Source organism: Castor canadensis, chromosome 18, assembly GCF_047511655.1.
Source record: "Castor canadensis chromosome 18, mCasCan1.hap1v2, whole genome shotgun sequence".
Classification (NCBI taxonomy): Eukaryota; Metazoa; Chordata; class Mammalia; order Rodentia; family Castoridae; genus Castor; species Castor canadensis.
Genome location: NC_133403.1, coordinates 40,477,541 through 40,502,433, shown reverse-complemented (window position 1 = coordinate 40,502,433; position 24,893 = coordinate 40,477,541). Strand labels below are relative to the sequence as shown.

General features: G+C 43.9%; 1 protein-coding gene across 3 annotated transcripts in view; it reads right to left on the bottom strand.

Annotated features, from left to right (window-relative positions):
• The window catches only part of Mlxip (MLX interacting protein), a 72,005-nt gene that overhangs the window by 19,199 nt on the left and 27,913 nt on the right, over positions 1 to 24,893 (bottom strand). For all 3 annotated transcript variants that reach the window (XM_074061265.1, XM_074061264.1, XM_020161076.2), the window contains exons 2-3: positions 1,395 to 1,501; positions 661 to 746 (exon numbers count right to left, since the gene is read on the bottom strand). In XM_074061265.1, coding sequence (XP_073917366.1) covers positions 661 to 746; positions 1,395 to 1,501 — 193 coding nt within the window. The remainder of the gene's footprint in view (positions 1 to 660; positions 747 to 1,394; positions 1,502 to 24,893) is intronic.

Below are 24,893 nucleotides of genomic sequence, written 5' to 3'. Positions count from 1 at the left end.
GAGTCTGCACTCCTTGTATGACACTCTACTCTATTCCTACTCCCTAGAGGGAATCTGTACTAAGAAATTTCTGTATATCCTTCTAGACATCTCCTGTGCATGAAAAATTATAGGTGCACTTTTTCAAAATTGACATAAATACATTAAACCAGTTGTTTAAAAACTTACTCTTTGGGGTCTGGGGTAGGGCTCAGTAGTAGAGCATGCACCTAGTACGTAAGAGGCCCTGAATGCCACCCCCAGCACCACAAAATAAATAAACATAAGTAAATAAAAAAATTTATTTTAAATTAAATTAAATAATTAAAAGGTACTCTTTCTTCAATCTCTTTCCATCTGAAATCTAAAGACCCTGAGGTCTCTTCAATTGTTAAAGACAGCTGTTTTACAGGAGCCAGCCTTCCTCCCTGATGAAGCAGCTATTTTAAGTGGAAGCACAGGGTGAGTCCCGCAGGGTCAGCTTCTGTGAGAAGGAGAGAACCTCTGCATACTGGGGACTGGCAGCCACTTCCCCTCCTCAAAGTCATGCCAACTGGAGGCACAGTGCAGGCCCCCTTCCTCCCAAAACCTCCCCTGCAGAACCCAGCCCTCAGTGAGTCATCCCTTGGGAAATGAGGCTGGTTTTCGTTTCCCAGCCTGCCTTGATCTCTTCCCAAGTACCTCTGGCCGGCGGTGCTCATCTACATCGACAGAGCCATCTAGTGGGGTGACAAAGTGGCACACGGGATTCTTGCGCTTCTCCAAATCTGGGCAGAGAGAAGTGAGACATCATCACTGATGCCAAAACCCCTGCAGAAGCCCTGAAGCCCCACCCTGCCCCCTCATGGTGAGACCTTGGGGAGTGTTCTCCCCTTCTCCTTCCTCTGGAAACCTGGAGGCTTCAGAGAAACAGTGGAGCCCAGGTGAAAGGCAAAGACACTGCCAATAATGTGTCAGCTCATCAAGAGGAAGGTGGCTTGCTGCCACCAGGCCCCAGCTCCCGAACCAGCTGGGGACAGCAGGACACGCATGGCTGCACCTGCACTTCCTGGACTTGATCACAATGAGAATGTGATTCTTCAAATGTCACCTCTTGGCTACATTTTCACAACTCCCTGAAAAGGAACCCCTTACTCCTCCATGAGGCCCAGCCCGCTACTGAGCACACTACACTGTAGAAATGGCCTCACAAGTCTGTCCCTCCAAACTCTGGGCTCTCAGTTATGTCTGATGACTAGTGAGTGTCCAGGTCCCTGGCATTTGGCTTGGTTTCCCCAACGCCACAGACTGCTTGAGAGACACTTACTGGAAACACAGTGCTCTCTAGGTGCTAAGGACTCCAGGGCATAGAGCTCTGACCCCACAGAACCAGGGGCCCCTGCAGCCCCACACTCCTAGGCTGGTGATGCACTTACACTGCATGTACCACGCCCGCCAGATGGCGTTATTGAGCCGGATCTTGTCTCTCCACTGAAGCTTCAGGCCTTTGAAATTCTTCCACTTTGGAGACACCAACTTCCCACTGAAAGACAACACAAAGTAGGGAGATTCAGTGGTTCCTTGGAAAACGAAATTTTAAAACTTAGGCCTGATTATTCCAGGTCCCAGAACCCTTGACTGGTCCACTATCAGTCACAGGCTAGGCTTGACAGAAATTTCATGTGGGGAAAGATATCACTCTTTGGAGCACATGGTATTATGGTGGCAGTGACAGTGTCAGGACATAAATGATATAACTATTATAGCAGGTGATGTCACGTGGGGTTCACTATTCTGTCTGGTCTACTTCTGACTATCCTTAAACTTTTCCATTATTAAACATTAAAAAGGCATCTGTTGCTGGGTATGGTGGTGCATACTATAATCCCAGCAATTGGGAGGCAAAGGCAGAAGGATCATGAGTTTGAGGCCAGCTTAGGCTACATAGTAAGGCCCTGTATATAAAAAAATAAAGATATCTGTTGAACAGCAGATAAAACCAGGCTTCTCTCAAGTCTTGGCCCAGTTTCTTCATCCTCGGTACCACTTGCCATTCTCCTTGGGCCAGCAGCTCAGAGATGGCTCCTGCCTCAGAACTTGGAAAACTGAGTTGCCCAAGACAAGCAGGCTGTGCCTTCAGGGAGCTTAGACTGCCTATTTGCTTATCTGCAAGTGCTCTTAACTTTCCCAAAGAATTATATGAGCTGGGTGCCAGTGGCTTACACCTATAATCCTAGCTACTTGGGAAGTAGAGATCAGTTTGTGAGATCCCATCTCCAAAATAACAAGAACAAAATGGAGCAGAGGTGTGGCTCAAGTGGTAAAGTGCCTGCCTTGCAAGCTTTCATGAAACCCTGAGTTTAGACCCCAGCCTCACACATACACACACACACACACACAATTATATGTGGCACTGACAGTACAGGCAAATGTCCCAGTGGCCTGCTGAGCCCAACATGTATGCAGTCCTCACTCTTGATGAACTTTCTCCACTCGGCCCTACTCCCTTCCAGACATTGCTCCAACACCATCTAGTTCATGTTGGAGCTGGCCTCTCCTAGAGGGCTACCCATTCTTCCAGGGTCCCCTCACTCTAGTCAACCTCTGCGACAGCACTCACCAACGCTACCCAGCACTGTCTGTACATATATGTGTGTACACACATAAACCCATGTAACCGCAGTTCTTTAGGCAAGGCCCTTTAGGTCTCTGGTCACCCAGGAGGGGCTCACTTTATTCTTCCTGGAATAAGTTAAGGGCACTTGCAGACCAGGCTAATAGCAGGCAGGGAAAGATTCCTGGTGGCACAGCCCTCTTGTGCTGTGCTAGCAGCCACCTCTGAGCAGTGGGTAGAGAGGGGCCCCTTTTCCACATGGCTGGAGATAGACAAGTTACTATTTTTGATCCACATCAAAGAAGGTTTGGAGGGACCCACAGGATTGTAGGCCACAGTCCTGCCTTTTTTCCTAACCCACTCAGAAAGGCCATGTAAAAAGGGCAGAGATGTGCCCACAGTCACAGCAGTCAGAGTCTCCAAAGGAGGTGTCTAAGTAACAGATACTAGTGAACCTGAAAACTTGGGTTTATAAAAAGCAAAAGCTCCTGGATAAAACCTCCCACTCTCCTCACCCAAGCCAGCAGAGCCCAGGCTTTGGATTACATTAGCCAGAAAGCTCTGACCACTACTCCCCTCCTTGAGAGGAAATGTTACGGCACTTTTTAGCAAGTTAGGGACATACAGACAGCGGCAGCCTCTAAGAGTCAGGAGCCTCAGAAGAGCCACACTTCTTGCTTCCTTTGCTCCCCACTCCAGAGGCAAGTATGATCCCTCTCCCCGATTTGACAGATCAGCTCCGCCAGTGCTCACAAGACAGAAGCTGTCACCACTATTGCTCCCCACCAGCTGTGCAAAATCAAAATAAATTCAACTTCTCCAGAGTGTCTTAGTAAGGATGGAATGAGTGTGTATACATATGTACACATATTCACACAAATGCATATACCATACCCATGGTAAACCCTAAAGCAAAATTTAAAAAGATTAGCCAGGCACTGTTGTTGGAAGGCTGAGATGGGGAGAATCAAAGTTTGAGATCAGCATGGTCAAATAGTTTGAGAGATCTCATCTACAAAATAACCAGAGCAAAATGGTCTCAGGAAGTTTGAACTGGAGTTCAAACTCCTACCAAAACAAAAACCCCCACAAAATAAAACAAAGAACTGTCCTATTTTCTTACTTTTTTTTTTTTTTGTGGTACTGGGGTTTGAACTCAGGGCCTACACCTTGAGCCACTCCACCAGCCCTTTTTTGTGAAGGGTTTTTTTTTGGAGATAGGGTCTTGTGGAACTATTTGCCTGGGCTGGCTTCAAACCGAGATCCTCCTGATCTCTGCTTCCTGAGTAGCTAGGATTCCAGGCATGAGCCACTGGCACCCGGCCTGTCTCTTAATTTTCTTAAAGAAGAAAGAAAACAAAACCAAAAACCCTTTTCCTATAATTGATACTCCTTCATCATACTGAAGTCCAGGATTCCAAGGCCACACTCTGCTCTACAGGGCCAGAATCTAACCAAGCATTGTCACTTGAGAGATGACTGCAGAGGCCTCCCGCAGGACAAAGCTGAGATGGTCTAGGATTCCCGGGAAGAAACAGCTGCTGGAGGCCTCTGTGGTCTGTGCAGGACTAATCAGTACGCTGACACAGCACCAATCTTACCTCTGCTGTGTACTTAGGAAGAAGCTGCCAATGTGTCACAAGAACTTTTTCTCACAGTCCAACTATACAGCACCTTCAACTGGGCGTAATGACAGGTGTGCGAAGACAGGGAAATTCAGCCACCTATTGAGCTAGAAACCAACTGGACAGGGTCTAGTTGGGTGTTCCCTGCCTGCTGAAATGTTTCCCTTTCCTTTAACACTTACGTCAAAAACATCAGCAGGAACATACAGAATTTAAGAACTTCCACCATTACCCCAGGTTTCTTTAATATTCTCACAGCCAGCAGATGGTGTTCCAGAGACACAAAGGAAGAAGTGAATCCAAAAGCAAAGTTTTTTGTTTTGTTTTGTGTGGCACTAGAGTTTGAACACTGTCAGAGCTTCACACCTGCTAGGCAGTTGCTCTATCACTTGAGCCACTCCACCAGCCTTCTTTTATGTTGTGTATTTTAGAGATAGGGTGTCTCGAACTATTTGCCTGGGCTGACCTCAACTAAATCCTCCTGATCTCTGCCTCCCGAGTAGCTAGGATTACAGGCGTAAGTGAGTCACCAGCATCTGGCAAGCTTTTTTTTGGGGGGGTGGTGGTGGTGGTGAGTGACTGATAGAACACCCACCATAACAAGTCCAAGTCAAGATTCCAAGAAGCAACACAAGTAGTTGTATAATGTCAAGGGTTACAAAGAGGGAAGGAGGCTGGAGTATAGCCTGTTGGTGAAGCATTTACCTACCATGTTCAGGGCCCTGGGTTCCATCCCCAGCACTGGAAGAGAGGAGAGGACAGAAGAGGAGAGGAAGGAAGGGAAGGGAAGAAGGGACAGGGGTGAGGAGAGAAGGATACAAACTCTTAAAGAGGGAAGAGGAGACATCTATCTCCTCGTAGACATTCACAGGGATCCTTTTCACATGAGTATCCCGTATCTAGTTTCCAAGGAAACTAGGAGAAGCTGCTCTAAAAGGTTCCAACTGCAGCAGAGGGAGGTCAGTGACTCCCTGGAAGAGTCCCCCAAGACAGTGTCCCCAGAAAGCCTCTCTGTTCAGATGTCTGCTCTCCACCTGCCCCAGCAGGACTCATCTTTTTTTTTTTTTTTTGGTAAATATTAATTTTTTTATTATGGTTTCTCTCTTGTTAAACTTAATAAATAGTTATGTGAGCTGTAAAGTACTAAATAAATAAATAATCTAGTGTCAACTAAAGGTATTTATTAGAGACAATGCTTATAAATTTAAAAACTATATTTCATTGGTTGAAATGAGCAAAGAAACACTACTGTCTGACTTGGTCTCCACCCGCCTTCCCTGGCTACCATTTTTTTTTAATTTTTATTTTTTTATTATTCATATGTGCATACTTGGGTCATTTCTCCCCCCTGCCCCCACCCACTCCCTTACCACCCACTCCGCCCCCTCCCTCTCACCCCCACCCCCTCGATATCCGGCAGAAACTATTTTGACCTTATCTCTAATTTTGTTGTAGAGAGAGTATAAGCAATAATAGGAAGGAACAGGGGTTTTTGCTAGTTGAGATAAGGATAGCTATACAGGGAATTGACTCACATTAATTTCCTGTGCATGTGTGTTACCTTCTAGATTAATTCTTTTTGATCTAACCTTTTCTCTAGTTCCTGGTCCCCTTCTCCTATTGGCCTCAGTTGCTTTTAAGGTATTTGCTTTAGTTTCTCTGCGTTGAGGGCAACAAATGCTAGCTAATTTTTTAGGTGTCTTACCTATCCTCATATCTCCCTTGTGTACACTCGCTTTTATCTTGTGATCAAAGTTCAGTCCCCTTGTTGTGTTTGCCCTTGATCTAATGTCTGCATATGAGGGAGAACATACGATTTTTGGTCTTTTGACCAGGCTAACCTCACTCAGAATGATGTTCTCCAATTCCATCCATTTACCAGCAAATGATAACATTTCGTTCTTCCTCATGGCTGCATAAAATTCCATTGTGTATAGATACCACATTTTCTTGATCCATTCATCAGTGGTGGGGCATCTTGACTGTTTCCATAACTTGGCTATTGTGAATAGTGCCGCAATAAACATGGGTGTGCAGGTGCCTCTGGAGTAACCTGTGTCACAGTCTTTTGGGTATATCCCCAAGAGTGGTATTAGTGGATCAAATGGTAGATCCATGTCTAGCTTTTTAAGTAGCCTCCAAATTTTTTTCCAGAGTGGTTGTACTAGTTTACATTCTCACCAACAGTGTAAGAGAGTCCCTTTTTCCCCACATCCTCGCCAACACCTGTTGGTGGTGGTGTTGCTAATGATGGCTGTTCTAACAGGGGTGAGGTGGAATCTTAGCGTGGTTTTAATTTGCATTTCCTTTATTACTAGAGATGGTGAGCATTTTTTCATGTGTTTTTTGGCCATTTGAATTTCTTCTTTTGAGAAAGTTCTGTTTAGTTCATTTGCCCATTTCTTTATTGGTTCATTAGTTTTGGGAGAATTTAGTTTTTTAAGGTTCCTATATATTCTGGTTATCAGTCCGTTGTCTGATGTGTAGCTGGCAAATATTGTCTCCCACTCTGTGGGTGTTCTCTTCAGTTTAGAGACCATTTCTTTTGATGAGCAGAAGCCTTTTAGTTTTATGAAGTCCCATTTATCTATGCTATCTCTTAGTTGTTGTGCTGCTGGGGTTCCATTGAGAAAGTTCTTACCTATACCTACTAATTCCAGAGTATTTCCTACTCTTTCCTGTATCAACTTTAGAGTTTGTGGTCTTATATTAAGATCCTTGATCCATTTTGAGTTAATATTGGTATAGGGTGATATACGTGGATCTAGTTTCAGTTTTTTTGCAGACTACTAACCAGTTTTCCCAGCAGTTTTTGTTGAACAGGCTGCTTTTTCTCCATCATATATTTTTAGCACCTTTGTCAAAGACAAATTGGTTATAGTTGTGTGGCTTCGTATCTGGGTCCTCTATTCTGTTCCACTGGTCTTCATGTCTGTTTTTGTGCCAGTACCACGCTGTTTTTATTGTTATTGCTTTGTAATATAGTTTGAAGTCAGGTATCGTGATACCTCCTGCATTGTTCTTTTGACTGAGTATTGCCTTGGCTATTCGTGGCCTCTTGTGTTTCCATATAAATTTAACAGTAGATTTTTCAATCTCTTTAATGAATGTCATTGGAATTTTGATGGGAATTGCATTAAACATGTAGATGACTTTTAGGAGTATAGACATTTTTACTATGTTGATTCTACCAATCCATGAGCATGGGAGATCTCTCCACTTTCTATAGTCTTCCTCAATCTCTTTCTTCAGAAGTTTATAGTTTTCCTTGTAGAGGTCATTCACATCTTTTGTTAAGTTTACACCTAGGTATTTGATTTTTTTTGAGGCTATTGTAAATGGAATTGTTTTCATACATTCTTTTTCAGTTTGTTCATTATTAGTGTATAGAAATGCTAATGATTTTTCTATGTTGATTTTATATCCTGCTACCTTGCTATAGCTATTGATGGTGTCTAGGAGCTTCTGAGTAGAGTTTTTTGGGTCTTTAAGATATAGGATCATGTCGTCTGCAAATAGGGATATTTTGACAGTTTCTTTACCTATTTGTATTCCTTTTATTCCTTCTTCTTGCCTAATTGCTCTGGCTAGGAATTCCAGTACTATGTTGAATAGGAGTGGAGATAGTAGGCATCCTTGTCTAGTTCCTGATTTTAGGACTCATATTCTAAAAGTCATGAACTGGGATGCTTTCATCCAATCATACCCCTTCTTCAAATTTCTGTGAGCCCACTGGCCTCCCCCTATTACCTGGAAGTCCCCTTCCAGCCTTTGCCTTCCAATCATGCCCTGCTTAGGTCAGAATGTGATCCAATAGCATTTACTGTGTACCTAAGCCTCCTCCACCCATACATGGGAAGGCCACAGTACCCCAAGCATAGGGGGAGGTGCTTTTAAATCCAGCTATTTTTCTTTCTTTCTTTTTTTTTTTTTTTTTTGGTGGTACTTGGGATTGGACTCAGGATCTCACTCTTGCTAAGAAGGCACTCTACCACTTGAGTCACTTTGCTAGCCCCTAAATCCAGCAATTGAGTGAATGCTTTATGTTTCCATGAAGAAAAGTCTTCACACTCCAGTGCCATGGCCATACTTCCTAGAAAGCAGGCAGGTTCTTGACATGAGACAGGAAATTCACAGGACAAGAAAGGCCCTTCTCAAAACTTTGTTGGATGGAACTAGCAAACCACGAATTTTTCAAGTCTGGTAAAAGATTCCCTTGGAATAGAAGGAAGTTAAGTTGCAAGCCATGCACAGACCATGATAGATAATTAGGAATTAGAAAAATGGGAGGGCAGTAGTGGGTCAAGGATTTGGGATTCTGCTGGTTCGGGTAAAATTCGTCTAACACTTAGTCAAGCCTCTCTCCAAAAATAAGCAGGCGGAGAGCTTGGGCTGATCACTATAGGTCTCAAGTCCATGAGCAACATTTCTCCACCATTCCTGAGGCTTCTGGGAGGGATACCCATTAGCAAAGCATCCCCAGCCAGGCCCCTCTACAGTGCTGTACCAGCGAGTATAGAAGGAGGAACTGGGCACAAGTGATCAGACCCTGCCCCTTCTTTCCTCTGGGGAGCAAGCTGCCCACATTCATTCTGCTCTGCTCCTAGAGAAAAGTCAGTCTGGGACTCTCTCATAAGACCCATCCTTAGCTTGGTCAAAAACAAAGGTAATATTTTCACCATTATCTGCTGGCTCCTTTAATTTTTATTATGATAAAACACGCACAGCAAAATTTACCATTTTAACTGTCTTAAAGTGTATGATTCAGTACCAGTAGGTACAATCACAACGTTAGGCAACCACCACCAGTACCTAATTCCAGAACCTTTTTTGTCATCCCAAAGGCAACTGCACCCATTAGTAGTCACTCCCCATTATCTCCTCTCCCAGGTCCTTATCTCTTCTGGACATTTCAGATCAATGAAATTTTGTGTCTCACTTCTCTTTATGTAATGTTTTCAAGGTTCATCCACTTTGTAGCAGTTTCAGAACTTTCTTCCTTTTTATGGCTGAATCATATTCCATGTCAAGAACAGACCATATTCTGTTTGTCGTTCATCCACTGATGGACATTTGGGTTGTTTACCACCCTTGGACTACTGTGAACGTTGCTTCCGTAAACTGACAGCTTTATCTCTGTTATGTTTTGCATGAGGTGTCCCCCAAAAGGCTCATGTGTTTGTTGGGTCTGGGGACCTACAGGACAGATGAATGAGTATCCCATCCCCCATGGAGAGCACTGTGAGCCATGCACCCTGAAAGGAGATACATGGTCTCATAAATCTGCCACAGGGCTGATAAACAGAATGCTCTCCAGGGTATTTCCCCACATAAGGGGCACACAGACCAGCTCATCAAAGACAGCACGCGTGCACGAATCCATGGCCGATGGAAAGAACCCACCTAACCCTTAGCCTAACCCAGAGTTAAAGCGTCCATGAAAAGCCCCAGCCTTCACCTGAGCAGGGAGCCACCGGTTTCCAGGCTCCACTGCACTGCTCTAGCTGTAGTCTTTCCTTTCTCTAATAAATCCTACTTTGTGCACTGACCCTTTTGTCCCACGAGTCAATCCGCTGCCTCACGAGACAATTCTTCGGCCTGTGAAGGTAAGAACCCTCAACACCAGCCCCACATTTCTGGTGACCACACGAAGGGACACCTCTCCTGGACCAAGGTTGCTACAACTGAGCACCAAACCAGCAGCAGTTTGCCTAAGGTGTGACCATGAGCCTCCGGCACCCTGCTGGATACTCCTGCTGGGGGAACCCTGCTCTGCTGAGGACTAACCAAAAGAGGACTTCCCTATCCCACTCCCTCTGTCTCTCTCTCTGTTCCTGGTCTTTCTGGGGGACTTTCCCATCACGGTATTGGAACAACAACTCCTAACCAACTTTGGCCTCACAGTGATTCTGGCTCTGGGGGTGCTCTCTGCTCCCTTCCTGTGAGTTGAGACTGAGCCTGGGGTTGATTCGGGTACGCCTTATGCTACGTTGGAGGAGGCCTGTTTGGTTTTGGCACCTGGCATTCTTCTTCTTCCCCCAGCTGTTAATAACCCCTTGTGCTGGAGGCAGCAACCTGAGAGTGGACATTTAGTGTGGTTGACAGTCTTCCAGTACCATTTAGTGGGAGAGAACTGAAAGTACACCTAATCGTTAATCCCTCGAGCATGTGTCCATGTGTCGTGTCTCTCAGCTCTGTTCTCCCTCCCTCACCTAGGATGTCAGTTTGCCCCTTCTGTCCCCAGCAGAAATGGTGGACACACTTTTACTCACATGCTCCCTCCCCAGTCCCACCACCTTATTTGTCTCTGTTCACCTTCCCCTTCTTGTGTTTAATGGGACCCTGGCCTCCCATGGGAAACTCATACCATAGTTTCTTATAACTTTGAGTTACTCCCACAACTAGTTTGTCATGCCCCTTGGTCCACACCAGTTCTGAGTTGGCTGCTGGGCGCCAGCCACTGGCAAGGGCACTGCATGGAACCTAGGCCCAGGGAACAAACCCAGTGGGGGTGAGGACCATTGCAGGCCTCATGTGCCACAGGCGCACCAAACCCCATCCCCCCTGGGCACAGCCCCTGCTGCAGCTATGGCAATCCATGGAAAGGTCCTGGCTGGTGTCCAGAGTTGCCGCCACTGCCAGCTGCATGGTGGCAACTGCAACCAGCACCACTTCCCCAAAAAGAGATGAGAGGGGAAATCTGTGTGCTTGGGAAGAGGAACAGCAGGCTGCAAGGGAGGACCCAACAGGGCTGAGGAATGACATGAGCCTCCCACCGCACCACACCCTAACACCACCCCCACAAGTGGAGGAGGGAAAAGCGCCCATGCACTGGGATGCTGGCTGGTCCCACCAGACTCCCTGGGTGCAGTGGTGACACTTGCCACAGCTAAGGCAATCCATGAAAAGGGCCCAGTGTGTGTCCAAAGCTGCCGCTGCCCTAAAAAGGGATGAGGAGGAAAACAGACAAACACACACACACGGGCACAGGAGGAGAAGTGGAGGGCTGCAGGGGGGGCCTGGGTGGAAGGGGTTTCTTGTCCTGGGCATGGGGGAGGGTGGTGGTGCCCAGATCCACTTCCCACTGAAGCCTGACCGACCCAGCCCTTACAGCCAATTTTTAGCCCAACATTACGGTCCCCAGGAAGTGCTAATGTAACCTTCTGGGAACAGCCAAAAAAAAAAAAAAAAAATGGGTGTTGCTATGGTCTCCAGACCTCTCATTTAAAACTTCCTACAGTTTTGGCCTCAGCGTAAAAACAATTTCTTCCAAATATTGACACTAGTCATTCCTTTGTGGCACTGTAATTGCCCTAGGACTCCCTCTGAGTTCCCTTCTCTAACTTTACAGGCACTTCTCCAGGTGATTCATCCCTTAGTTAAAGAGGTAGCCTTCCATTTGGCTGCCTGCTTTTGATGGTATAAGGCTAAAAGGCAGGATCCTAGAAGTTTTCACTGAGTCGGTAGGGTGGCCACAGTCCAACCAGTCACTACATTTCCTTCAGTCCTGGCCATGGATGGCAGAAGGAAATCATTGAGACAGGGATGCCTGCTCTCATCAGGTCAATCACCAGTTGGGATGCTGACAAAAGGGGAGTCTGACAAGTTTTTCTAGATGGGACCTGCCCTCTCCAGTCTTCTGGCCTCAGTACCCAAATGGTCTCCATTGGCCTGTTTACTGAAATATTGGAAGAACCTTGAACCTAACAATCTCAAGAAAAAAACCCTCATCTTTCTTTGTACTGAGGCTTGGCCCCAATATCCCATGGGTGACCATGAGAAGTGGCCTTCAGTGTGCTCCTTAAATTATAATACCGTACTCCAATTAGACCTTTTCTGTAAAAGGGAGGAAAAGTGGACTGAGGTCCCTTACGGCTTTTGTTTTATCTCTGGGACCACCCAAAATGGCTCCATAATTGCTATCTAGATACTCAATCACTGGCTGTTCTTTGTAAGCCACAGGATAAATATGAGGATGGAGGACCAAAAAAGCCCCTTACCAGTGACAGGACCCCTGTCCATACTGCTCCCTCTACTGCTCCACCCTCTGCCCTGCCTTCTGAGCCACCCCAGTATTCAATGGATGTTTCCCCTTTAACAGGCAGCGGTAGGAAGAGAGCAAGTCTATGCCCCTTCCAGTTATTAGATCTAAGGGAGATTTAAAAGGATCTGGATAGCTATACTGATGCCCCAGACCAATATATCCAGGCCTCTATTCCTGTGATCCAAACCTTTGAATTGGCGTGGAAGGATATCATGCTTCTCCTGGACCAGACTCTTTCCTCATTAGAAAAGCAACAGGTCCTAGCCCAGGCACTCAGGTTGGAGACGATTTCCTTCTACAATGACCCCCAATACCTGTGACACCTGGAAATGAGGGAATGAATATGCCCATGCCCACAGTGGTACAGGCAGTCCCCTTGGCAGATCCACATTGGGATCAAACTGCTGAGGGGGATGAATGGCATCAACGCCACTTCATCCATCTTGTAGTGGAAGGGCTAAAAAGGGCCAAAGTCAAACCTCTAAACTATTCCCAGGTGACTGTAGTACAACAAGGCCCTGATGAAAACCCCCTTACAATTCTGTAGCATCTTAAGGACGTTATCCAAAAATATACCACAGTGGACCCAGAGTCACAGGTGGGAGAGGTTCTCCTCAAAGATAAATTTCTAACTCTGTTAGCCCCAGATATCCATAAAAAACTCCAAAAGTCTGTGGCTAAAGGGAAAAAAATCATTGAACCAACTAATGCAACTAGCCATGTCTGTATAATATAACCGGGACCTCACTAAAAAGAGAAAAAAGGATAAAAAAACATCATAACTGAATCACAGCTGTCAAGGAGTACCCCACCTGATGGGGGCCTACATCCCAAGCTTGCTACCATTATGGACAGGAGGGGCACTTCCGCAGGGAATGCCCAAAACGGGGACAACCTGGGAGACAGTCCAGGCCCCCACCAGGACCTTGTCCCCTCTGCAAAGGTAACCACTGGAGTGTAAGTGTGGGGTGCCACCTCCTATGGATTGATGGGTTCCAGGGCCTCCTTTCTAGGCTCCACTTCTTGACATCAATGTCAAGGAGCCTCGAGTAGCCATAATAGCAGAGAAGCAAAAGGTCATCTTCCTCCTAGACACTGGATCCCGTTTCTCTGTCTCACCATTCTCTCCTGGTCTCTAGTCCAATAACAAAGTTATCGTTCAGGGCAAATCTGGCCAGCCCCTAGAGCGCTATTTTACTTGGCTTCTGATCTGCTCTTGGGGAGACCTCCACTTCTGTCACTCTTTTCTCCTAGTTCCTGAGACTCCATTGCCCCTGCTGGGATGGGATTTACTATCTCAACTAAAGGGTCAAATTCTACTCCCCCCAGAGGACTAGCTCTGTTGCCCCCTTCTTCAAAAACAAGCAGATCCCACAGCGTAGACTGATAAAATGGCTGTAGGGCAAACAAAAATGGCCCTCCCAATTCAAATAAAGCTAAAAGACCCTGTCCAGCTCACCCATCAAAAACAGTATCTCCTAAAGCCTGAAGAGAAACAGGGTATATTGTCCATTATTAACTCCCTAAAACAATACAGACTTTTAGTGGAATGCTCAAGCCCCTACAACACTCCTATTCTTGCTGTCCAAAAAGGACCAGATAAAAACTTCTTCAAAATCTCCAGCTCATTCCCTTCCACCCAACTGTTCCCAATCCCTATACTGTATTGGCTCAAATACCCTCAAAAGCCCAATATTACTCTGTACTAGACTTAAAGGACACTTTCTTTTATATTCCTCTACATCCTGACAATCAGCCTCTGTTTGCCTTTAAAGACCCCACTAACCCCTCATGACAGTGAGCTAGCCAATTCGTGGTCCTTCTGGAACAACATATGGAGCTCGGCTCCTTGGACACTACCTCTGGCTGGCCCCCTTTTTATGCTCCTACTAATATTCCTATTTGGGCCTTGTATAATAAATGCTCTCTCCAGATTCATATCTTAACAGGACCAACGGATCAAATTCCAGCTCTTAGTCAAGGAGTACTTACCTTTGCCTACACATGAGCCCTCCATCCAGTTCTATCGGAGGCCTCTGGAGACTACACGGGTCAACCCCTGAGACAAGTACCACCACACCCACCCCCCCACCCCTGTCACCCCATTGCCAGCAAGAAGTAGCTAGACTAGTCATCACCCCTTTCCCCAACAGCAGTTGGGTACTTGTCTCAGAGAGGGGACTTGTTGGGTCTGGGGACCTAAAGGACAGATGAATGAGTACCCCATCCCCCATGGAGAGCACTATGAGCCCTGCACCCTGAAAGGAGATGCATGGTCTCATAAATCTGCCACAGGGCTGATAAACAGAATGCTCTCAAGGGTATTTCCCCCCAATAGGGGCACACAGACCAGCTTATTGAAGAGAGGCCGCACGTGCAAATCCATGGCCAATGGAAAGAACCCACCTAACTCTTAGCCTAACCCAGAGTTAAAGTGTTCATGAAAAGCCCCAGCCTTCACCTGAGCAGGGAGCCACTGGTTTCTGGGATCCATGGCACTGCTCTAGCTGGAGCCTTTTCTTTCTTTAATAAATCCTACTTTGTGTGCCAACCTTGTTGTCCCACGAGTCAATCTGCTGCCTCATGACACAATTCTTTGGCCTGTGAAGGCAAGAACTCTCGACACCAGCCCACAACATTTGAAGGTTTGGTTCTAAATGCAGCAGTGTTCACCCCGGGGGCTTTGGGGAAATGGTTGAATGATGAGGGCTCTATCTTCATCAATGGATTAATCCACTGACAGATTGATAATGTGACAGCATAATGGGGGGTGGTGGTAGAAATTAGGAGGTGAGGCCTGGTTAGGAAGTAGATTATTAGAGGCATGTCCCGAAAGACATTCTTTGTCCTTGGGGCCCATCCCTGTGTCTGTCTCTGTCTCTGTCTCTGTCTCTCTCTCTCTGTCTCTCTCTGTCTCTCTCTCTCTCTCGGGCCCATTCCTGTGTCTCTGTCTCTCTCCCCTCCCCCCTTCCTGACCACCATGAGGAAGTAGACTGCTTGCTCACCCAAGCCTTCTAAACCTATGAAAACATGAGTCAAAATAAATCCTTTCTCCCCACTTTAATCTTCTCAACTATTTTGTCTCAGAGAAGAAGAGCTAATGCAATTTCCTAACCAGTTCAGAAATGGTAGGGAAGAGAGTCTCATCAGTCAGCTAGCACTTGGATAAAAATGATGGGCAAAAACAATTGTGAGCCTTGTCAGAGGGCAAGCTGACAACTGTCTATCAATACTTTAAATGCACATCCCTTCCCCCTACAATTCTTCTTGTAGGAAGTGATTATATAGATCCACTTATACATGGGCACAAAGACAAACAGAAGGACATAGGGTTGGGGATGTGGTCAGTGGTATTGTTTGCCTAGCATGTGCAAGGCCCTGTATTCTATCCCCAACACCCCAACTCCAAAAAAAAGTACATTAAGGTGCAGCACTGTTTGTAGCAGTAAGAGGAGGGAAATAAACTACAGGTTCATCAAAGAATATCAATTAAAACACTGTGGCATATCCTTGTAGTGGAACATTAGGAGGTAATTAAAAAGCACATTTACATGTGCTGATATAGTCAAGAACCATAAGAGGCACTGTTAAACCAAAAAACAAAATAAAGGGCTGAGGGCTTGACTCAAGTAGTAGAGTGATTGCCTAACATGCCTGAGGCCCTAGGTTCAATCTCCAGTGCCACAAAGAAAAGAAAAGAAAAAAGAAACAGGTAACGGTGATGGATACAAAGATTCCCTGGAGAATTAAGGGTCTGGTGGGAAGGAGTTTTCACTGTTTACCATTTTACAGTGTTTAAAAATAAAACACAGGAATCTATTATCTTTTTTCAATATAAACAAGGGAAAAAAAAAAAACTCCAGGCACAGTCCAAGACATTATAGGATTTTTAGTTAATTGGGGAAGGCAATTAGCCACACAAACAGATATAACTTGTGAATGAGTCAATCCTGTACACAGACTCAGACAGGCAGATAATGGTTATTAAGTGGCTGTCTTTAATGAGTGAGCAAAGGGATAACACTCAGGCTCCTCTCTCCTCCAGGACTCCAGTTCTTTTTCCTCAAACAGCTGTCTCTTTCGGCTTGTCCTAGAATCTGGGCATGGTCCCATGGGCTGCTACAGCCAAAACTAACACGCTGTGGAGGGACAAAGGTTCATTGTGGAGTGAGGATGTGGGGAGCAGCCACCACGAACGCAGGGCAGGAGGACGGCGATGTGTGTACATGAATCACCCTGCCACCTCATGGTCACTTCCCAAGCAGAGGTGCCACCTGAAGAGGAGGTGTGGGAAATTTTGGGGAGCTGCTCCTGTGCCCAGTTACAGGCACCTTTCCTGTGCCTGAAATTCATCCTCCTTGTGGGTTGCTTAGCAGCTTTATTTATTTTTTTATATTCACAGAAAGTGCTTTGGAGAAGAGGGCTCTGAGGGCTGTGGCAGCTCGAAGGTCCTCCTTCCAGGTCTGTCCTACAGCAAGGTGAGTGAGGGCTCTGGAGAAGATGGTAGTGCACATAACGTGCATATGTGCCCACATGTGGACAAGCATATTTGTGAGGATTTATATTTGTCTTTTTTACATCCCTTTTAAATAACCTTTGGTGGCTAATTCCATAATACCAAAAAGCAGAGCAACCTGAAAGAGCAGAAACTAGGAACAGTCTGCCTAGTTACACTGGTGACTGCTCCTTCACCCTAACTACAATAGTCTCTAATGACCTGAGGTCTTGTCATCTACTTGGGGTCAGACATGGATAGGCTCATACCACTTCTAATCAAGTGAGGAAAACAGAGTGGTTCCATTTATGGGGAAGTCACATAAGCTGCCAAAGCCTACCTTTTAAAATGGTGACAATGTCTGCTGAGCAGAAGTGCTGGATGGGTTACAAGTAGGGGTGGGGATCTGGACCCAGCACAGTGCCAATCATTCTGGAACACATTCCTTGGTTCTAAAGCATTACATTCTGGCCATAACTAGGTTCTCTGGGCAGGCGACACTTAAAGTCCTACTCAAATGCTTATTTGCACTGAGGTGTAATGCAGTGGTAGAGCATGTGCTTAGCATACACAAGGTCCTGGGTTCAATTGTCAGAACCAAAACAAATATGTATGTATTAACCAATAGAGTAAACTTGAATCTTGACTCTAGAGCCCTGAGTGCTCCCAACTACCCTGAAATGGGAATAGAACAGACTCGCAAGATGGTGTCTAACTTCAATTTGCATCATTCGTTAATGAAATTTAATAATTAAAAACCTGTGCATTAACTGTGTCTCTTTTATTAGTTCATGTTCTTCAGCTTTTTTTTCAGTACTAGGGTTTGAACTGAGGGCCTTCACCTTGAACCACTCCACAAGCCTTATTTTTGTGAAGAGTTTTTTGAGATAGGGTCTCACGAACTATTTGCCCAGGCTGGCTTTGAACCATGATCCTCCTGATCTCTGCCTTCTGGGTAGCTAGGACTATGAGCCACCGGTGCCTGGCTTTCACCTTTTTTTGGTAGTAATGTGATTTAAACCCTGGCTCTCACGCTTGCTAGGCAGGTGCTCTACTGCTTGAGCCACACCACAAGCCCTCGCCAGCCATTTTTTGTGATGGGGTTTTTGAGACAGGGTCTCACAAACTATTAGTCTGGGCCTAGCTTCAAACTGCGACCCTCCTGATCTCTGCTTCCTGAGTAGCTAGGATCACAAGCCATTGGTGCCCAGCTGTTCTTTGCCTTTTTAAATAAACTTTTTTCTTTTAAAATAATTACACCAGGCACCAGTGGATCATGCCTGTAATCCTAGCTACTCAGGAAGCAGAGATCAAGAGGACTGTGGTTTGAAGTCACCCCAGGCAAATAGTTTGCAAAAACCTATCACAAAAAACCCAACACAAAAATCTGGTGGAGTGGCTCAAGCGGTAGAGCACCTAACTAGTAAGCATAAGCCCTGAGTTCAAACCCTAATTCCACCAAAAAAAAAAAAAAAAAAAAAAATATATATATATATATATATATATATACACACACACACACACATATATACCATTATAAACACATAAGAAGTCACAAAAATGGAACAGAATCCCATGTACCCTTGGGTACCCATGTACCCAAGGATGGAATCCTATACAGTTATAGAAAAATATCAAAATGAAGAAACTGGGTTTGGTACATTATAGGTAAGTAGACTACAATCATTCAGTTTTTCACCATCCACTCAAATGCTAATCATTTTCCTTACTATTTTATGTTTGTAATATAAGGTCAGTGATATTTGCTATTTCTGATGGTCCTACAAATGTTTCCCTAGGTTTTGCCTTGGATGCCAGTGGTGGAACCCACATCCTCTCATACCGTAGGCAATCACTGTTGTACGCACACTCCCAGCCCTTCCCTTAAGGTTTCTGATTGTCTTTTACTTAATTTTCATAGCATGTCTTTGAATAAGTAGATTATATATTTGTGTAGTCATGTCTACTGATCCTTCCTTATAATTTCTTTTACTGTTTCCCTTCCTGCTCACCTGCCCCATTCAAAGACTTAGTTTTCACTTTAATCTCTTTTTAAGTATTTTTGGTCTTGATTTTTAAAAAATTATATACCCACTATGAAAGAAAATTCAAACAAAACCAAACAGTATGAAGAACAAAAGCAAAGTCATACATAATTCTACCACCTAGAAATAACTTCTTGAACTTTGGTGAGAATATTGTGCTGTAACGAAATAATCTTGCCCAAACATGGGTCTGACTTTTAGCCTTGGCTACAGAAATTCTAGGCCCCTGGAATGTCCTGCCCAATAGGAGTGTTTTGTTTGCCTGGGGGCTTTGGCCAAGGACTAGCTAACAACGTGACTAACCATGGGGCTTTGAATCACAGGGTACAGTTCAGACCTCCAGAGGAGCTGGTGACTGAAGTCTCAGCTAGTCCTCTGGAAGTGAGGCTCAAGTAACAGAGCACCTGCTTTGCAAATATAAAGGCCTGAGTTCAAACCCTAGCCCCACCAAAAGAACAAAAACAAAAACAAAACCACTCTCAGACCTCTAACGGGACTGGAGACTACAGAAGTCAGCCACAGGCAATATGGCTGGAGTCCCAGTGACAACTCTGCTCTTGGCTGATTTTAACTTAAATCCTTTCCCTGTAATAAAGACAATAGCAAGTATAAAAGTTTTCAATGAGTTTTGTGGGGCCTTCTAGCAAATTATTGAACCTCAGCATATTTTTATGAATCCTACAATGTGCATTTGGTGTTGTTATTAAAGATAGTCAGTCATATGTTATTCTAACTTGACCAATGAGTCCTTGTGATCCATACTGATCAGATTATATATATATATTCAGATAAAGATACAAATATATGAATAAACATAATGTCTACATATATGGGATCAATCTTTAGTTTTATAGACTGTTTTTCACTTATATGTAACAACTATAGCAATAAATAGTTTTTAAATTATTTTTATTGGATATAATCTACTATATATTTATCATAATCTAACATTTCCTCATAAATACATGTTGATATTAATAGACATGTGGTTTTCATTTTTTTAACTATTGTAAACAATGCTGTGATGCACATTCTGGTATTTATATCTTTGTGCAATTGAATAATTTTTTTTGTAAGAATAATTCCCAGAAGTGGACAAAACTGAATCAGAGGGCCTGGTTACATTTATTTTGCAATAGCCAAAGAATCTTTCTAAATTTTACACTATGGACAATGACTATTTCCTCAAGCTATTACTTATATTAATTATTATTAATGCTTACTAATCTGACAGGCAAAAACTCTAGTTCAAAGATATTTCCACTCCCATTTTTAGAGTCATTTTATGTTTATTAGCTGTTGGGCTTTTTAATGTTAAATGCCTGCATATCTTTTGCTTATTTTCAGTTTCTTTACCTTACTGGTTTGAGAGCTCTTAATCTGGTGGAAGTGTCTGCAACTCATGCTGACTATGAATTGACTATTATGGTGTACTTTTGTTTTTGTTTTTCCCACATAACTTTTTAACATATATTGTTACTTTTAGTAGAAATTTTCTTTTTTTGGTAGTACTGGGGCTTGAACTCAGGGCCTTGCACTTGCTAGGCAGGTGCTGAGCCACTCCAGCCCGAAAGTCCTTTGTTTTATGTTTCTGTTTTTTGTGTCATACTTAAAAACGCTTTCTCCACCCTGATGAGGCAGGCTAAAGATCAGAAAGTTCAGGACTCAGAGGAAAAAAAATGTATTACATCTTGGATTAACCATGCTTTGGATCAGGAACCACCCTCACCTGGCTGGAAACCACCTCCCCAGTCATTAATTATTGGGTGGGAATTTCCTTGTTCTCCCCTTCCCATAGGTTATCTTAGGTTTTAAAAGCATCTGAAGAGCAGAAGCACACTCTCTTGGCTTCCGGCTTCCAGCTGGGTCTCACCATGCTTCTCTTTTATGTTTCCCTTCCCTAACTTTTAATAAACTCCATTTATAGCCACGTGTCCTGCCATAGGTTCTTCCCGGTGGGATACAAAGAATTTGGAAGTCTGATCACAGACTGCACCAGCGTTGTTAACACTGAGACTGTGAAAACACTTGTCTACATTTCATTCTAGTACTTTCTCAGTTTTATTTTTTACTTTAACTGTTGGCTCCATCTGGAATTTATTTTGGTGGAATGAAGAAGAAAGGGATCCTGCTTTAGTCAGTGTTTCCCAACAACTTACTAAATCATCCATAGTTTCCCTGTTAGACCAAAGTTTTGTCCTCATCACACACCACCTTCCAACATCACATACCTGGCACCACTTCTGAGTACTCCATTTTAGTATTTTGTGCATATGCTTTTCATGATTTCATGTTTTACATTGAATTCTGACTCATCTGCAGGGAAGATCAATGTAGTTCTCACACAATTCACCAAAATAAATTCTGACTGAGTTTATGGCACTTCCATAAGTACATATGAAATCATATACACCAGGGCCTGCTCTAAGTCCTCCTGTTACTGATTTCTGTCCAATCTTGTGCTAATATCACATGGACTTATTATAACTTTGTGACATACTTTACTCTCTAGGTAAGGCTAGCTCCACCATTCTTTAAAAAGAATTTTGGAATTCTCGTCTAGTTATTCTTCCGTTTGAACTTTACAATCATGTCAAATCTCAAAAGAAAACTCTTGTTAGACTCAGAGACTGAGGAAGGAGAACTACCTGAACCCAGGAGTTTAAGGCCAACCTCAGCTACATAGAAAGAAAGTATCTCAAAAAATAAAAGAAAATTTCAAAAAAGAGAATGGCTGGAGATGTATCTCAGCATTAGAGCGCTTACCTAGCATGGGTAAGGCCTTGGGTTCAATTCATAGTATCTCAAATAAATAAATAAATAAAAAGGTGTTTGGTTTTCTATAATTTTCTTCATGCACATCCTTTCTGATCATAATACTTCTATAACATTTTTAAATAATATACAAAGAAAATTTTAGAAAATGAAACCAGCAAAACAAAACCAGATCCTGCAGTCAAACTGGAGCACTGTACATTTTATTGTATTCAATACAGTCCCACCCAGCTGATAAGGCAACCACCCAGCCCCAGGCTAGGGGAGGCACAGGTATAAGTGAAAGGTTTCTATTACATTCAGTATCACCAATGACTTTCTCAAAAAATACTTTCCCAAGTACCTTCAACCACCTATGTGTAAAGGCAGGTTCAAATGTTCACCAAGGTATGAGTTTATATATAGAATGAAAATCTCACAGGGCACAGGTTGCTCACACCTGTAATCCTAGCTACTCAAAAGGCAGAGATCAGGAGGATCACAGTTTGAAGCCAGCCCCAGCAAGTAGTTTGTGAGACCCTATCTTGAAAATACCCAATACAAATAAGGGCTGGCAGAGTGGCTCAAGTGGTAAAAGTATCTGACTAGCAAGCATAAGACCCTGATTTCAAACCCCAGGACTGGGAAGGAAAAAAGAAAATCTATCCAATTGCAGACTCCTCGCTTAAAGAGGAAGTAAACTGATAAACAGTTCCTCAGGCCAAAACCAGAGTGAAGGCTCTAGAAACTAGCCACCAGAAATGTTAACAGAAGTAAGTCATGCTTACAAGTGTTTGTGAGTTCCTAGGAAGCAAGGCAAGAAACAAGTATGTTATTATCACCATCATTAGTCATTTTTGAGGCACTGCCAGCATCATATCCTACTTAAAAGTCAGGAAAATCTAAAGCAGTTGTCCAATGCATCTCAAAAGATAAGGTAACACTCTCTAGGTAGCCAAGACCTATAAATAGGCCTTCAATGGCTTTTCTGTTTTTCAGATGAAATAGAATTCAATTAGCTTGGTCTAAATGCCTTTCTAGTACTAATGGTTGTGGAACTGCATCCCACCCAGAAGAGAGACACTAAATAACACAAATGAGAGGTTCCCAAAGAAGAGGTGGTTGGGGGTCACACGATCTGTGATATGACATCGTACCACAGACACAGCCTTTGGCTTATCTCTGAGGACAGTGAGTCAACAAAGCAAACAAACACACAACTTTGTACTGCCTCCTCACGTAATCAAAATAATAAAATAGCAGGGTGCCAGTGGCTCACACTTGTAATCCTAGCTACTCGGAGATCAGGAGGATCAAGGTTTGAAGCCAGCCCCAGCAAATAGTTCACGAGACTCTATCTTGAAAAAAAACCATCACAAAAAAGGGCTGACAGAGTGGCTCAAGATGTAGGCCTTGAGTTCAAACCCCAGTACTGCAAAAAACAAAACAAAAAAATCATAAAATAAAATCTATCCTCCTTCACCTGCCACTTACCGTCAGGTGAAGGTGGACTTACCGTCCATCCTCTTCTGAGAATCAGCTGCCATCTTAAATCTCTTTCTCTTTTCATCAAACTTAAGAACAGTTTATTGTCATATCCCAATTTTAACCTCAGACCTTTAGATGTTATTAACCCTGATGCATAGGTACTTTTCATCTTAACAGCTAATGCAAACAAAGGGAAAAGTATATTTTTTATAGCTGCACACAAGGGTGAGCATGGCTTTAGTTACTGCAATGCTATAAAAAAGCAAGGTTGGGGGCTGAAGGTGTGGTTCAAGTGGTAGAGTGCCTGCCTAGCAAGCAAGAAGCCCGAAGTTCAAACTCCAGCACAGCCCCCCAAAAAGGGAGCTCCCATTTACCCCAGCTTCAAGCTCTCCTGGAAAAACAGAAAAAAAGGGGAAAAAAAGAAAAGAAAACAAGAAAGAAAAAGAAGAAAAGAAAAAAGATAAAACAAAAAAAGGCAGAGATGATTTAAAAAGAAACACTAAGAGCAGGAAGACGTGAGCACAGAAGCCCTGCACCAACCCCAAGCCTGCAGGAGCTCACAGTATGCTGCCAAGATTGAACAAACAGGGAGGCAACTCTGCTTGCTGGTTCCTACAGACCTTTAGAGACTGATACATTTTGAGGGAGAGGAGGCTAGCTGGGAGAGAGGTCCTTATGAACAAAACTTGAAGCAGCCACTTACCCAGATTTTTTTGACTCTGTGACACCTGCTGTGCTTTCCCAGCAGGAGAAAGGAGAGTAATACTTGCCTCCTCTGAAGATAAGAGTCCTAAGATCTGATCCTGCCCACTGGGTCTACCCTGATGTCATGAAAATCCACCTTACCCATGATCACAACCTTGGCCAGGAAGGCACAAGGCAACTTTGCTAATCAGAAAGACTTTCAGAATCACTCTGTCACCTGTGGCCACCAAGAGAGCAGGGAAGAGGGACATCAGTGCCCCCATTACAGCTCTGTAGCCTTCCTGATAGGTAGCCTTCCTGAACTTCACTTTCTTTGGGAAGAAGAAGCCCTCACAAGTTAAAAGTGAGAGCACACAAGGGAGTTATGAGGATAGGTAAGACACCTAAAAAATTAGCTAGCATTTGTTGCCCTCAACGTAGAGAAATTAAAGAAGATACCTTAAATGCAACTGAGGCCAATAGGAAAAGGGGACCAGGAACTAGAGAAAAGGTTAGATCAAAAAGAATTAACCTAGAAGGTAACACACATGCACAGGAAAGCAATGCGAGTCAACTCCCTGTATAGCTATCCTTATCTCAACTAGCAAAAACCCTTGTTCCTTCCTATTATTGCTTATACTCTCTCTTCAATAAAATTAGAGATAAGGTCAAAATAGTTTCTGCCAGGTGTCAAGGGGGTTGGGGGGAAAAGGAGGGGGTGGACTAGGTGGTAAGGGAGGGGGTGGGGGCAGGGGGGAGAAATGACCCAAGCATTGTATGCACATATGAATAATAAAAAAAAAATGTTAAGAACAAAAGAAAGAAAATAAAAGAAGCCCTGAGTGCAAACCTCAGTCCCACCAAAAAAAAAAAAAAGTTATGAATGGAAAGGGCAAAGGATTTTGTGTGTGTGTGTGTGTGTGTGTGTGTGTGTGTGTGTGTGTGGTACTGGTGTTTGAACTCAGGACCTATATCTTGAGCTGCTCTACCAGCCCTTTTTTGTGATTTTTTTTTTTTTTGAAATAGGGTCTTATGAACTATTTGGCTGGCTAACCTCCTGATCTGTGCCTCCTGTGTAGCTAGGATTACAGGTGTGAGCCACTGGTACCCAGTGGTCAAAGGATTTTTAATTCCTCAAATACTTAGAAGGTATAGGAAATACATATTTTGATAGAGAGAAGAGGGA